At 34.9% G+C, this 15,789-nt stretch overlaps 2 protein-coding genes across 2 annotated transcripts; both read right to left on the bottom strand.

Moving 5' to 3' along the window:
* Nucleotides 1–5,605, bottom strand: LOC147398834 (iron-sulfur cluster assembly protein 1-like). Its single transcript, XM_086448166.1, has 3 exons — nucleotides 4,991–5,605; nucleotides 4,030–4,084; nucleotides 1–209 (listed from the first exon to the last, which is right to left on the bottom strand). The coding sequence occupies exons 1-3, from the start codon at nucleotides 5,280–5,282 to the stop codon at nucleotides 50–52; spliced, it is 507 nt and encodes a 168-aa protein (XP_086304292.1). The 5' UTR covers nucleotides 5,283–5,605; the 3' UTR covers nucleotides 1–49.
* Nucleotides 5,606–6,692: 1,087 nt separating this feature from the next.
* LOC147398833 (ADP-ribosylation factor 2) lies at nucleotides 6,693–11,894 on the bottom strand. The gene is made up of 7 exons (XM_086448165.1): nucleotides 11,736–11,894; nucleotides 10,716–10,875; nucleotides 8,668–8,738; nucleotides 8,340–8,459; nucleotides 7,258–7,376; nucleotides 7,045–7,126; nucleotides 6,693–6,854 (listed from the first exon to the last, which is right to left on the bottom strand). The coding sequence occupies exons 2-7, from the start codon at nucleotides 10,861–10,863 to the stop codon at nucleotides 6,849–6,851; spliced, it is 546 nt and encodes a 181-aa protein (XP_086304291.1). The 5' UTR covers nucleotides 10,864–10,875; nucleotides 11,736–11,894; the 3' UTR covers nucleotides 6,693–6,848.
* Between the last annotated feature and the right edge of the window lie 3,895 nt (nucleotides 11,895–15,789).

Below are 15,789 nucleotides of genomic sequence, written 5' to 3'. Positions count from 1 at the left end.
TTTTGTTTTTTTTTTTCTCTCTCTCTATTTCTGACATGTAAATTTTCATTCAAACATCAGCTGAGTTCTCAACAGGTGCAGCATTGGCGCTCCCTCCCAACTTGGCTCGCTTTGCTTCATAATCTTTAACAGCTGCCTTTATTGCATCCTCTGCAAGCATGCTGCAATGAAGCTTCACTGGGGGCAGTGAGAGATGTTTTGCAATTTCCCTGTAATATCATTGAAAAATAGACGGTAGGAAAAAAAAAGGAAGTGTGAGCAAGAGAAATCTTTTCCAAGTTTGGGTGTTAAAAATGTTAAATAGCCACCCCCACTAACCATAAAGAGACTAAAGGAAGTGAACATTTAAAAAAAAAAAAAAAAATTAGCCAAAATGTTTATTATGAATTCATAGCTATGATAATGAAGACCATGTACTCAATGGAATGGATATAAGGCAACAAAAAAAAAAAACATTCCATATTATAGTCTTCCATGTACTAGCTACAAGACCGAGTCCAGTTATTTTGCGGATGAGAAGGGACAGTGGACCCTGGAAAGCACCTAGCACAGCTTCATTATTCCAAGCTTGGGTGACAGGAACTTGAACACAATTTTCTTTCAAATGAAGTCACTATAATACCACAAGCATCATTAACCTGTTGTCACCAGAATTGTGTCCACTGTATTGCTTCATTGCCAACATGAGATTAACTTCGGTAGAAAAATCGTATTTTTTTTTTTATAACCCAAGACCAAAAGAAAGTTGAATAAAATGACGCAAAGTTTTCAGCCAAGAACTATAGGAAGAATGTCCTGATTAGTGCAGTCTCTTCTACATATTCATGAATTGGATTAGTGAGCCTAATGGGGTCTTAAATAAAATCCTTACACCCTTTACATTTATTTTCTCATTCCTCCCACCCTCTGACCAATAAACTAAAATATTTATAAAAGAAACAAAAAAGAGATTATCATTCCCCATGTACTAAAAATACTAACCACCTTTTCTAAAGAGATTGCCTTCGCAATGTGGTACCATGGATATGACTATTCAAAACAACCACCTATTATAATGATAACTTTAATGTATCATCATAGGTACAAGGTCCCTCTCCCAAGAAATAAGTTGAATTTCCCCAATCAATAGTGGCCTGGGATACCTTCAAATCCTTCATCAGAAGTATTGAATTCGCCTCATTAGAACTTAGAACCTTTATGAACTCAAGCCTTCTGCCACAACCCCACAACCCACCCCCTCATGCCCACATAGGGCGCCCTCTAATCCTTAAAAGAATGGGACTGCCAAAATAGCACTTTTAAAAGATTCATCCAACTCACCTCTAGCTTGTTAAAAGCTACTTTGGTAGCTGTTTGCTGTTCCTTTGCGCATGATAGCTTACAAAGACTGACTCTAAGTGATCCCCTGAATCATTGGAACCCATGCTAACAACCTGTCTACCTTAAAAAATGCTACAATTCACATACTCTCACAGGAGAAGAATCCGCTCACCCTCAAGTTCAGAGAGGAGGGCAGATCAATATGAAGTCTCTAAAGTTCCAATAGACCCAAGAAGACAAACCATAGAACCTGTATGCTACTTGTAATATTCCAATAGTCCAATGCCACCACACTGGGATGAAATAAAACAACTTGTATTACAGAGGTACCATGAAACAAACCACAGCCACCTGAACTACAAAAGCTCCAACTCTCTTTGTGCCATTCTGATATCACTGTTGGCACTAATACTGCATTGAAAGGAACATGTCACTTGGAATTCACATCAAACATCCTCCCAAGGTAAAATCTCTTTTTCTGTACCGATTTTATATCAAATCCCAACAACCAACTACTTCCTCCCGGATAAAAGAAGTGCTCCTTTGCAAACAGTAGGTACGGATTCCTCCTTTGGCTTACCTGGTCTACGAAACATGTAGCAAAAATCTATCAATAATAAAAGTATTTTCCTTTCTTTTTTTGCTTCTCTCTGTGCTCTGATGGTAACAGGGGAAGAGGGGAAGTCCCAACCCACTTGTCAAAGAAGTAGGTGGAATTATATATAGGCTACTCCCTGATCTGAAAGCCAGAAAAGGCTTGGAGTCCATCTCCTTATGATAGTTGGATCTAATGTTGGGCCGTGCTACAATAGTAAATTTAAGGGAGGCAAACTCATCTTATTAAAATCTACACCCAAAAGATGAAGTCAATCTAGGCGAAAAACTATCCAATTGAAATGACCAATCCTAAGATTACAGCCCTTTAGATGAAAAGACATGGAATTGTAATAAAACCATTTAGAATGGAAACTACTAAACTACCCCATTCAATTATTTTCCAAATTATATAGGCAAGATCCTATCTTTAGTTTCAGTTTGCCCCAACAGACAGTCCTTTGACAATGGAACTAAAAGCCACAGTATAGTTGTAGAACATAGAGACGCCTAACTAGGGTGTTGGGATAATATCCTTGAATTGCTGCACAGTACTTTACTAATATCATCCAGGTTTGTATCTATTTAATGCAAAGCATTCTTTGATTTCTCTAAAAATTTTGCAAGACTCATCATCATCATCAAAGCCCGATCCCTAAAATTTGGGATGGGTGTAAAATCCTTGCAAAAATAAGACAAAAATCACATAATTGCAGACCATTAAATGGATTAAACTCCAGAAAGTATACTTGAAAAAGAAATGGCCACATATAGGAATGAAGACAAGTAGTACCATGAAATAGAAATCATGAGAATTTCCTGTGCAGGTGTGCCTATCAACGAGGGAGTGGTCTTACATACCACAATAAAAATTAAAACCAAAAGATGTTGGAAAGAGTACCATCCTAAAGCAAGTGGATCATTCCTATCATGTCTCAACACTAAGATTTAAGACTTCCTACAAGTGTGTCCATGGGGAAGACTCAAAGCCTTCATGTCACACGTTTAGAATAAATAATTAAGTCTGGTTTTTCATTAGCTCGCGAAAGGAAAACAATGTTAAAAAGCACTAAATCCATGCAGCTGACCATATGTTATGATAAGGATGCTGAGACAAACATGCATTCAAAGTGATAAAGACGGATTCATGAGGGTACATACTTCTCGTATGTGTCATTCAAGAAGAAATCTCTCTACTACCGCTCCATCTTATAATAAAACAACCTTCTACAAAGGGTAGCAAACTATATGGTTTGCTTCTCTTTTCATTTTACCCAAAGGTGCAAGGGCAATTGGTGTTTATCGAGGGTACAAGTCATGGTGATGTCTAGTGCTTCATTTTACATAAGAGTATACAAAAGATCGAATTTGACAAGCAATTATAATTTGAACAGGGGGTGAGAGAAAAAAAAGAAGAAGTTACCACTATGGTAATTTCAATTCATACGTCTGAAGGGAGCACGGACAATAATTGAAGCATTCGGTTATAAGAAGTTTTCTCCATGGGCTTAGACCCATAGCTTAGTTGATTTGACAAATTGCAAAAACAACATTGAGGTCGTGGGTTCAAGTCCAGCTCATTCATTAAAAAAAAAGTTTCTCCATCCAATCAACTACAATAATGAGGGGGAACCAAATATATCCTCATCAAGAACCTTATCGCAGACAAACATCTCATATAAATTCCAAAAATAAGTTGAAATTTATGCAATGTGTTACTCAGGCCTCTTTATAAGGTCCTCAGGAAGGGTAGGTCAAGTGTTCAAAACCCCACGAAGCTATGAATTCCTTGGGGCCACCCTCCAGGGTTCGGTTGACCCTCAACTCAACTAGTTGCACACAGGACTTTCCGAGGGGGTGGTTTGTGTGATTGTGGGATTAGTCACACCCAATGGGTGGGGATACCCATGATAAGGGGAAAAAAAATATTATAAGAACTTCAGGTGAGACTACCCATGATAAGCTTTTAAAAAAAAAAGCATTATAAGAACTGCAAACATTTATACCAACTGAATACCATAGAATATTCTTATCAAACAAATAAAATGAGATCTATTATATATATATGAATAATAAAATAAGAAAAATAAAGGGAAACAAAATAGAAGCACTCACGTGTTTTTGATAGTTACAACTTCTTCCATTTGTTTCCCCTTTACCCATTCAGTGGCTGAAAACAACAATTAAAACCAGGAATCAGAATGAATTCTATTGCAAGCATCATAAGAATTGCACTAAGAACATTTATAGATAAACTGCCAACACCCGTTCCTGGCAGAAATCAATATTCAAAATATCCATCTGGATATCAGTTTAATAGCATTTGATGGTCTCTTAGGATCAAATACATCTGTTTCAAGAAAATGTAAGTAAAATAATTTTTTTTCTTTGCATAGAAAAGCTCTTAACTTACTTTTTTCGTGCAAAAATAGAAATTCAAAACAGATTATTCGTCAACTTAACAGTTAACATGAACAAAGAAAAATAAATAAACAAACAAATAAACAAAAGAGAGAATTACCAAATGACATTGTAACATTGAATAACCAAAAGGGCACACTATTCATTTTAATTCCAAAAACAGTAAATTGCCTTTCCAGAATTTTTTTTGCCAAAATGGTAAATTTGTGAAATGAATAGTAAATTTTTTTCCTATTCTATAAAACAGTAAATACTTTCCCTGTTTTAGTTTCAGTAAAACAGTTTTTAAAAAAAGTTTTGTTTTATAAACAGTGAATTTTTTCCCAACTTAAACGAAAATATTTTAATTCCGAAAAACCATAAATTACCGATTTCAGAATTAAAACAAACAGTGTGTCGTTTTGATAATTTTTCAATTTTCAGTGCATGTTTTGGTAAATCACCCTAAATAAAATTTCTTAAGAAGCCAAAGAAGAATAAAAGCTCCAGAAAATCAAGCAATATATATCAAATACAAAAAGAACAAATCTTTCCATAAAAAAATATCTTTAAAATCCTAGAATTCAAGAATCGATGGAAACAATATTCCAGATAGAATCAACAATCACATAATAAACCCTAAAAAAACAAAATCCAGAATTTTAATGGTACCAACCTACAGAAGAAGAAGCGATGGCGGATCCACACCCGAATGTCTTAAAGCAAGCATCGACGATCTTTCCGGATTCATCATCAACCTTTATCTGAAGCTTCATGACATCTCCGCAAGCTGGAGCGCCAACGAGCCCTGTCCCGACCGTCGGATCGTTCTTCTCGAAGGATCCAACGTTGCGAGGATTGTTATAATGATCTACGACTCTCTCATGGTAGAGACGCACCAGAGATTGTTTCTGGTTTTGCTGCTGATGCCCTAACCCTAGAAGTTTTCTGAAACTAGTCCTCAGCATCTCTTCTGGTATTCTGTGTTCTCAACAAAGATTTCACGATTTGATTGAGAGAGAGAGAGAGAGAGAGAATTTATAGGATGAAACTCCGGAGGATGGTTTGAGGGGGTTTGGCCGTTTGGTTACAACTACCAACCGCCAAATGTCCGAAAGATTGATGCTCAACGTAATTAAAGACCAGTAGTCATATTGTTAAAATGGGTCGGATATGAACATATTCATTTTGATTTAAATTTTGTATCTTGATTCAAATCTGAATCCAAGTCGATTCCGACTCGATAAAATAATGTCCAAATCATTTTATTGTCCATTAAATTGAATCCGACCCAAGCATTGGAAGATTTAGAGTGGGGTAACGAGGGCATCTGCCTCTTCCGTCCCCCTGTCAAAAAAAAAAAAAAAAAAAAAAAAAAAAACAAATAAAAAAAAAATACTGAAATAACAAAATGTATTTACTGCAGTTCTCACAAGTCTGATGTGAGCATAATCATAGATGTGTTTCCTTGCGATACGAGTAAAAATCATCTACGATTATGTATGCATATCCACGTTAGACTTGTGAGAATCACAATAAATCTTATCACCCCAGCATGACTCAAAAAAATATTAATTATTTTAATTGCTCTCAATGTAGACAAATCCTGGCTTGCCATTGCAAATTCAAAAAAATATTATTGTTTTAGTTGCTCTCAATGTAGACAAATCCTGGCTTTGCCATTGCAAATCGGGTCGAATGATTTTGGACCATTTCTTGTTTCACTTTACTTTTTTTATTTTTATTTTTCATTTTTTATAAGAATTTATATATTATATATATATATATATTATATATATATATATATATATATATATATATTTGAAAAATCAAAAAACAAAAAATAATTTTCATCTACATGCATATAGGATGGATCTACATCCAACCAAGATCAGACTCAGGTCAAGGGATATCAAAATCATATTCTCTACCAATTTTTTTTTATAATTCTGACCTATTCCAAGGCTACAAACTTGTAAAATTCAACTGTCAAATCCCTCAGATTTCAAGTCAAGTCCGACCCAATAGGAGATGCGAACTTGAGAATTGCTTTAGACAGTTATACAAAATTAAAAAGATTTACAATCTTTGGGCAAACCATGATTCAAAACATTATTAGTACACCATTGGATTAAAGCAAACCCAAGTGTTCAATATGCAAATGCTTGAGACTGCTGCCTATCGTTTCGAGGAAAAAGAAAAAGAAGGTGATGGATTGAAGAATTTCTTGACAAGGGGTTTCTCTTTCACTTGTGTTGCTGTTTTAAGAAGTGGAAACATAATATAAGGTGAGGGAGCCAATTGTCTTTGTCTCAAAATGTCTCAGAATGTTTCCTAATGAGATTTTAAACATTCGTTATAGTAGTTGTAGTTTCCAATTGAAAGCTAAGCTATAAATGGATTAGCTAAAGCAGTTAATCAGAAGTTAAGTTTGCAGAAATATAATTCGCTCTCCTATTACAGAAAGAGTCTTAAAGCAAAGAAAAAAAAAAAGATGCCCTTTTGGAAGCCCTTGCACCCTCGATTCAATTGCCTCAAGCCTGCAATCAAGAAGAAACATATGGAACCCAAAAAAAAAAAAAATCAGGTAAACAGATGGATTGAGAGAATTGGTCATTGTGGTGTATGAATTGGTACTCACTCTATGATTGATGACAGGGTGGAGTTGAATGTTTGCGGTTCAAAAAGTACTTTATAGTGGAATGAAGGAGGAGTAAGTCAAGAACTTGCCTTGTTAGCGATGTTGTTGGATAGCCAATCCAAACCCTCATAGAGGCCCTCCCCGGAGGTAGCACATGTGCTCTGGATGTACCTGATAATATCACCCAACAAAATCTCAAAAAAATAAGATATCTAAGACATATTCCATAGAGATTACAAAAACTAGAAAGAATAGATCATCACCATAGGAAAAGATAAAAGGAATTTTTTTTTTTTTGTTACCAGTGGCGTTGGCGAAGAGAGTGAAGGCCAAGCTTATCGGTGATCTCTGCAGCATTCATAGCATTAGGAAGATCTTGTTTGTTGGCAAAAACCAGTAGCACAGCATCTCGCAACTCATCCTGCAACCCAGAAATATGAGATTTAGTCCCATTTTACCAAAAATATTTCTTTATCAATCCCTTTATTCCTATCTCTACCAAATTTAAGCAGCTATGGAGTTCAAGCAATTACCAAAAGAAATATTAGAGGGGGAAAAAGAGGGAATGGTTTAGGGTTATCAAATCTGCCCTACAGGATTTAGGGTTTTGCTTGTGTTGAATGTTGAACAAAATGTCTTTCAGACTAAAACAAGATTAAAAGGAAATGGAGGAAGAAAATCTGAAGCAATAACTTAAAGAAAACAGATCAAGCAAAATGCAGAAGGACTGACGCAGATAACTAGGGATGATATACAAATTTTGGCATTCTAGCAAACATTCAATTAAGTATTTTTTTTTTCAGCTCATGAAGAGAGCTCTATCTCTTAATTATCTTGTAATATTGTTTGCTCGACTTACTAGTATTGCTGACAAAATTTTGGGAAGTTGTGTAGTTATTAAAAAAAAAAAATTCCAATGCATTGGTATTTGGAATGAGTCGTGCTGGAGTGACCTCAATATTGGACCTCGTATCGCACATCTTGACATGAAAGTGGATAGGAACCATAGATGCTTTTCACTCGTATCTCGAGGAGATCATCTATGGTTCCCATGCACTTTCACATCGGGGTGTGCGATGTGAGGTCCAATCTTGAGGTCACTTCAGCATTATTCATTTGGAATACCTAATATTGGTTGTCTTGCTTGTACTTTAGAAAGAGTTGTAGTTAAAATAGATAAGATTTTTTTTATTTTGAAAATTCATTGTTCTTATAAATGCAGAGAAAAACTAAAAAGCAATGCATTCCAGTGATTAAGAAATCAGACACCAACAGACATCCTAAGAATCCCAACAATTTTGCAGATGTTGAATTTAAATGTTACTCAAAATAGAATGCAATTAAAAATAACTACCACAAATGTTTTGTTTCCATGGTAGCATACCTCATTTAACATTCTATGCAACTCATCCCTTGCTTCAACAACTCGATCTCTGTCATTGCTATCCACCACAAAGATAAGACCTTGTGTGTTTTGAAAGTAGTGCCTCCACAATGGACGGATCTGTTTAAGAAATGAATCAACATTGTTTAAGAATCATATGAACATCAAACTTCAGAAAGGATCAAAAGATTTGATAACGACACTGATTAAACCAAGATTTTGGCTACACATATCAGGTTAATAGGCCTCAAAAGGGAGGGGGGAAAGCACATAAAAAGGAAAAGTCTGAAGAAAAGTGCAGAAAACAAATGAAAAAATAAATCCATACCTTGTCCTGACCCCCAACATCCCATACAGTAAAACTGATGTTCTTGTATTCCACAGTCTCCACATTAAATCCTGCAAAAGATGGCTATTGGGTGATTGGAATGCTCAACATTGTCATTAGATGACACTAAAACTATGGAAATCTTTTTGAAGTCTTATGCCCCAAGACTAAGCCTTTTTTCAATATCACCCACATGACATTGTAATTCTGTCCAATAAATTTGGACCCCAAACAAATTGACCTATCTTAAAACATATTTAGGGTCTGTTTGGATCATAATTTTTGCACCACGAAAAAAATAAAATTCTTTGTCTAAAACACAATTTGGGAACTGATAGTGTCTGTGACACCTTCTAATGTCACTCCCCATAACGGTGTAATTCCCAGCCAACATTTGTAAGGAAGTCCCCTAGTCCGTTAAAGGTTGCACTTTTTGTTGGGACAACAATGTTTAGGATCTTGAACTTGTATCAGCTAGGACAGATGGATATCTCAATCCTTTTTTTTTTTTGCTAGGCAAGTGAAATTAGTGATCAATATTTAGTAGGTGAAGGCGGATTTTGAACCCAGGTCGTGGTATGAACACTTAGAGACTTTAACAAACTTAACAACTGGCATCTTCATTTCGTTTTTTTTTATAAATGAAAATTTTATTGATAAGGAGGACAAGATGGCCTCCAAGAGAAACAAGAACAGAGATTAAGTTCTCCCTTTACAAAACAGCTTCCCACCTAAACAAGAAATCTTCAAAGAAGAAACCCAATTGAAATCTTCAATCTTCATTCCTCAATCCCTAATTTGATGTATTTTCAAATCTAGAGAACAAACAGTGTACCATCACCTTCTTCATTGTTCAGAAGATAGAGAGATGCCGGCTATTTTATTCTACTTTGGCATTAGGTGGACTATTCCAAGGAACTTGTTTGAATTAATTGAAGGGTTGAATTTCAATGAGTTTTCTTCATGCACTTAGATTCTTTGGAAAGTGGTCCCTTTTGCTACATGTTGCTATGTGTGGAAAGAATACAACCACCTCATCTTCAAATGAAAAGAAAGTGGCATCGGATACATAGTTATGATGGTTGAGACCTTTATCGATTTCTTGGGCATTAATCATTCAGGAATTAAGGTGTTTGAAGTTTTGAAGATTGATATTCCGATAAATAGAAATTGAATAATCAAATTGATATTTCGAGGGGTAGAAGTTGAATAGACAATGTAACGTAAGCTACTATTAATTTTAAAATTTTATGTTTAGGTTTAGTAAAATGCATTCTCACTAATTTGCTTCCTTCCCTCAATTTCCCTTGTAGTCTATCGATGTTCCCCCCCACTCACACCCACTCAATGAAATTCCTTTTAAACAATCAAATGAGAAATAGAAAATAAAAAATTGCAACCACATCTAAGACTTGTCAGAGATTGTCACAATCCTTAAGGTCTTCCCCCCACCCGCCCCTGCCCATGCCCATGCCCAAAAATCATAAACTTGCAATCTATATAATAAAAGACAATGGTAAGGCCCCACTTATGGCGTATAAACGTTTCATCAGCTACAATGACCCACTTTATTGCTTTCCTCCTTCCCCTTCCACTCTCCTCCCCCTCCCCCTTTTCAATAATACCCCCCTACCTTTACTACCTTTCCTCTTTTACCCCATCAACCTCTTAAATTTTTTTAATAATACCCCTCCAATTTTATTATGTCCCTTTAGTTTATATAATAAAACACAACTGTAGGGCTCACTTCAAGGAGAAAAACTTTCATCCGACTAAGATAAACATCCCATCCAACAACAATTTGTGTAGGGGCTTACTTTATTGCTTTTTCTCTTCACCCCTTCTAATTTTACTATATTTCATATTTTACTCCTTTAAACCACTTTATTGGTTTTCATATTTTACCCCTTAACGTAAAAAATAATAATAATAGCCCCAACTTTATTTCTTTTTCCGTTTTAACCCTGAATCAAAACCGTTCATCAATTCATAACAGACAATCTGATGAATAATGTAAAACAACAACAATTATAATAATTATGACTTACCTATAGTAGGAATTGTTGTCACAATCTCTCCAAGCTTGAGCTTGTACAAAATGGTTGTCTTACCAGCAGCATCAAGACCCACCATCAGAATACGCATCTCTTTCTTGGCAAAAAGCCGGCTGAAAAGCTTTGTGAAAGTCAGCCCCATATCTCTGGCTTTCTGTGAATCCATCCAAAAATGAAGCAAACAAATAAAGAATTCGGTGAATCAAATTTCCAAAGCAGTAATATCATACTATATTAAAAAAAAATTAAAATATCACCACTTCAACAAACTCAAAAAGAAAAAGGAAAAAAAATCAAATCAAATCAAATTAGTTTTCAGATCAAATAACTCATAAGAATCTGAACAAATAAAACATTTCCACAAGATTACAAAAATCTCACCTTATGTACAGAATAAGATCAACCAAACACACCATGAAGTGTCCAAAAAGAACTAAAATCGGCTAAAAGCCATCAAATACCTCTAATAAATCATAGAATAAGCCCAAAAGATCAATGGAAATAGGATTTATTGTGAAGATGTCATCTGGTGAATAGATCTGAAGAAAAAATCGTGATCCTCAAGAAAGAAGCAAAATAAAAATCTCAGATCCCTTATTCAAACCTAAAAAAGCACCTCAGTGAGCACTAAGCTCTATCAGTAATTGATATTCTCATAGAAAACGGTCCTTGAGGAGGAATTCGAAACACATAGAAATACGCCCATCGATTTCAAAAACAAACAAACGATCACATAACGAATAAAATACACAAAAAGCTTCGAATCAAAGCAACCGAAGATAAAAAAAGCGTCTAAACCATAAAACGCATTAAAAAAAAACCTGATTGGATCTCGGCAAATTCAAATGGAATTATAAATCACTCAAAAACAAAAACAAGATCCTGTCATGAATTACAGACATATATAAACTGATTATATAGAATCGAATTATCTCCAAAGATCTACGAATTAAGATTAGAGTAGATCGAAGATTAGGGTTTCAAGAGAAGCAAAACACGGCGAAGAGGATCTACCTGTCGAAGGCTTCAGAGACAGAGAGAGACTACTTTTCACAGGCGCCAGAAATGAAATTAGAGACTCCACCGAAAGAGAATAAAAAGATCAGAGATTTACCCGGCAGACCTAGCTGTTGCACTTTTATTACAAAAAAATCCCTTGGAGTTCTGACAACTCCAAGGGAACCTTTCTGTATGAAGTTTGTTACTGAGAAAACCCTGGACTGAGGATCCACGTCATCAATTTCGAATTTATGAGATTAATTCGTTGCTTAACATAGGTTGCGTGGATTCTAACCGCAGCAATTTTTTAAATTAAAAAACATGATCTGATGCGATGCAAAGGATTATAAATATAAAAAAAATTTCAAAAAAATTTAAAAATCGAATTAAAAATAATAATAATAAATTTCACCATTAAATTTTAATTTTAGATTTGAGTGCTCATTTGTCGTCCATTTTTAACATTTGCGATCAAATTCAAAATTGTTTTCCCCTCCAAATACGATTTTTTTCATGAAATGTAAAAGGATCTGTTGTTAGATTACTAATTTGATAGTTCATGTGGGTCCAACGATGAAATGTAAAAGGATCTGTTGTTAGATTACTAATTTGATAGTTCATGTGGGTCCAACGACCCTTAGTAAGATTTAAAATCTTACCAATTTAGTCATTGTAGTTGAATTCATAAATAAGGGAGATTTTTGTAATAAAATTGCAATAGATGGGTCTGTCCGGTAAATCTCTCTAAATGGATTAATAGAATCTATTGGCATAGTCAAATGACGAAAATACCCCTACTTTTAGGGAAGGTGGAAAAGCCTTTGGGGGCGTTTGATTTGGCTTCTTAGAATCCACTTAATGCCTATAATCAATTCTACCATGCAATTTTGCATTTGGTTTTGAACTTTTGATTATAAACGTGATTCTTCCATAATCAGAATAAAAAAAATCAAGAGTCGTGCTGGAATAACATTGAAATCGACATCGTTTGGGACATTGGTGTGCATAAAATCGTAGATACTTCTAACTCGTATCTCAATGAAAAGAATCTATAGTTCTATAGACATATCCACGTCAGCAATGTCTTAAACGATGTCAATTTCAATGTTACTACTTCAGCATTTTCCAAAAATCAATTCATATGAGAACCGATGAAATACCAATTCTTTTGTGATTTTGGAATCTATTTTTTATGTTTTTACTAAAAATGACGTACTAAAAAGAGATTATGATTTTAAATTGAATATTGCTACATTGACATCCTACAACACTAATTGTTCAGAGAATCATCAATTTTCCTCAAATGTATAATACTTGTATCTCGACAAAAAAATGTAGAGTTATGTGCACACCACCACGTTAGCTCAGTGATTGAGGCATAGTTGTAGGAAGTCAGTTTATCAATTTCCAGAGACATAATAAACCCCCCCCCCCCCCCCCAAAAAAAAAAAAAAAGCATATTCTTTTGACGTGGGACGTGACAGAATCATAGATTTTCTTTCATTGGATTACACAATTGTATAGATTTATGAGGATGTGTAGTTATATATCTCGACGTATAAAACCAATGATTCTAGCATATGCCACGTCGAGAGAGTATCTGTGTGTGCCATGTGGGGGAGTCAGATTATCACGACTCAAGGGATTTTGAAAAAAGTCGTGATTTTCTAACTCCCCCAAAACTCTCCTAACATGGTTTTGCATAGAATCATAGATTAATTTTTTTCTTACGAAACACAATTTCACACATTTATGAGTGAAGTTGTGTATCCCTAGAAAAATCTATGATTCAATGCACAGTCACATCGGGAGAGTTTGGGGGGAGTCATTTTATCATTATTCCAAACATGAGTTTAATAATCTGCAATCCAAAATCAGAAGCTAAGGTCAAGTCCAACAATCTGAATCAAACGCCCTTTACTTTTTTCTAGTCCCACTGGGACCCTACGTGGTCCTTGGTTGATACTAGTCGTGGTCATACACCTCCAATGAGAGTAACAGAGCCACCAAAATTTGAAATTTTTGTGAAAAATATATGAAGGACGCTTTTGGATTAAGTCATGCTGGTCAATGAAACGCATCAATGGTTCACATACATTTTCACATCAAGAAGTGTGATATAAGATTTACTTCTGCATTATTCTTTGGGATTTCTTAGTTATTTCTAAAAATTCATAGATTAATGTTGGAGTGACGTCAGTGAGGGACATCTTGATGTGATGGTGTATGCATACCCGTAGATGTGTTTTCTTTAAGATATGAGTAAAACACATCTATAGACATGCGCACGCCACCACTTCAAGATGTCTCCCGTGTATCCCACACCGAGGTCACTCCAGCACAACTCAAACCTAGAAGAAAATAAAATTTTGACGGTAAAAGTGTTACCCTTTTCCACTATTAATTGGATAAATCATTTATTAATTTGTCGATCTGTCGATTTAACTAACCAACCTTGGGGTTCAAAGAATTTTATGAGTTTTGAACAAATTCAGATAAAGAGTGAGTATCAATTGAATTTGAAGATCAAAACCACTTGAATACTAAAATTACCATTGCACAATCATAATAGCGTTTTGGATGAACTCTACAATATATTATGTACCGAAGATATTATTTTTTCTAAAATTTTTTTAAAGAAAAAACACCGCTATTTAGAAAGATATTGTAAATTATCTACAACAATCTATTATTTACACACATTATCTTTATTTCCTCTTGCATATGTTTTAGTTTGAATTTTTAAATATCATCGATCATAAATAAAAATTAATCTAATTGTTATATCAAACTTCTATAAACTCATCAACTTTTTCTTATTGCAACACAATGCTAAAATTAAATGGATTTTATAGATGAAAGAATAACTTTTCATTAAAAAACAAAAATCAGCATGACTCCAGAACAAAATCTATAAATTTAAATTTCACTCTTATTCTTAAATCCAACTATGCAAATCCTAAAAATTAAAATCACCCTTCTGTCATCATGTTTCACATTATCCAACTTCCTCCTTTTCTTCAATTGTCAATATCAATGGCTTAAATAGTCCATTAAGATTAATATTTGGTTTATTTGACAAAATAGGTATTTGGAATGAATTTAAGAAGTGAAGAAGAGGGATTTTAATAAATTTGAAGAGGTCCAACTGTCAAAGAAAAGAAGAATAATCTTTTTTAGGATTTCAGCATTGGCATTTTGACAGAATAATGCTGAAGTAGTGACTCAAGATTGTACTTCATACCGCAACGTGAAAGTGTGTAGGAATCATAGATGCTTTTCATTGTGATACGGTAAAAAAACAGCTATGATTCCTACACACTTTCACGTCAAGATGTGCGATATGAGGAGCAATCTGAAGGTCACATACCCTTAGATGCATTTTACTCGTATCTCGGAGAAACACATCTACGGGCATGAGTACACCACCACAACAAGATGTCCCCCACTGAGGTTACTCCAGCATTAATCTTTTGAAAATATACAAAGATTATTAAGGATTTGATCGTGAACATCACTCGCATCAGAGAGAGAGAGAGAGAGAGAGGAGGGGGGAACAGGACCCACGAAAACTGAAACCATTTGAATATTAATAGGTTTGTGTGTTGTGGCTGCATGTTCTCGCCATGCTCTAATGTTGGCCAAGCATGTGAACCTGAAATTAAATCTCAAAAAATAATGAAGGAAATTATTTATACAATAATGCTGAAATGCCCTCAAGATTGGACCTCACATTGCACACCCTGACATGAAAGTGTATGGGAACCATAGGTGTTTTTCCTTGAGATACCAGTGAAAAAGCATCTATGGGTCCTATCCACTATCACGTCAAGATGTGCGATATGAGGTCCAATCTCGAGGTCACTCCAACACAACTCTTATTTATATGGTGGACTTGAGCAATCATCCTTCATGGATCCAATCTTTTTTCATAAACATGGTCCACTAACTCGTGTACAAATCATTGGATTTGTGGGCCACACCATCCCATTGAGCCTGGTCAGATAATAGGATGGCGTGAGTTTAATCTGTCTACAAAGAGAATGATACTTTACAAGGCAAAACCAAC

Source organism: Akebia trifoliata, chromosome 7 (genome assembly GCF_017979445.1).
Source record: "Akebia trifoliata isolate Shusen 1 chromosome 7, ASM1797944v1, whole genome shotgun sequence".
NCBI lineage: Eukaryota > Viridiplantae > Streptophyta > Magnoliopsida > Ranunculales > Lardizabalaceae > Akebia > Akebia trifoliata.
Note: the sequence above shows the minus strand (reverse complement) of the source record. Positions and strands in the feature narration are given on the sequence as shown.

Bases quoted from the DNA above. Each gene is read 5' to 3' on its own strand.
- LOC147398833 (XM_086448165.1), bottom strand. From the start codon at position 10,863: ATGGGGCTGACTTTCACAAAGCTTTTCAGCCGGCTTTTTGCCAAGAAA. The intron at 8,460-8,667 runs GTATGGATTTAT...TTTCTTAAACAG, and splicing joins ATGTTGGGGGTCAGGACAAG to ATCCGTCCATTGTGGAGGCA. The intron at 7,127-7,257 runs GTAACAAAAAAA...TGATATTATCAG, and splicing joins TCTCTTCGCCAACGCCACTG to GTACATCCAGAGCACATGTG.
- LOC147398834 (XM_086448166.1), bottom strand. From the start codon at position 5,282: ATGCTGAGGACTAGTTTCAGAAAACTTCTAGGGTTAGGGCATCAGCAG. The intron at 4,085-4,990 runs GTTGGTACCATT...TGTTGTTTTCAG, and splicing joins CATCGCTTCTTCTTCTGTAG to CCACTGAATGGGTAAAGGGG. The intron at 210-4,029 runs GTGAGTGCTTCT...ATGATATTACAG, and splicing joins GTTGTAACTATCAAAAACAC to GGAAATTGCAAAACATCTCT.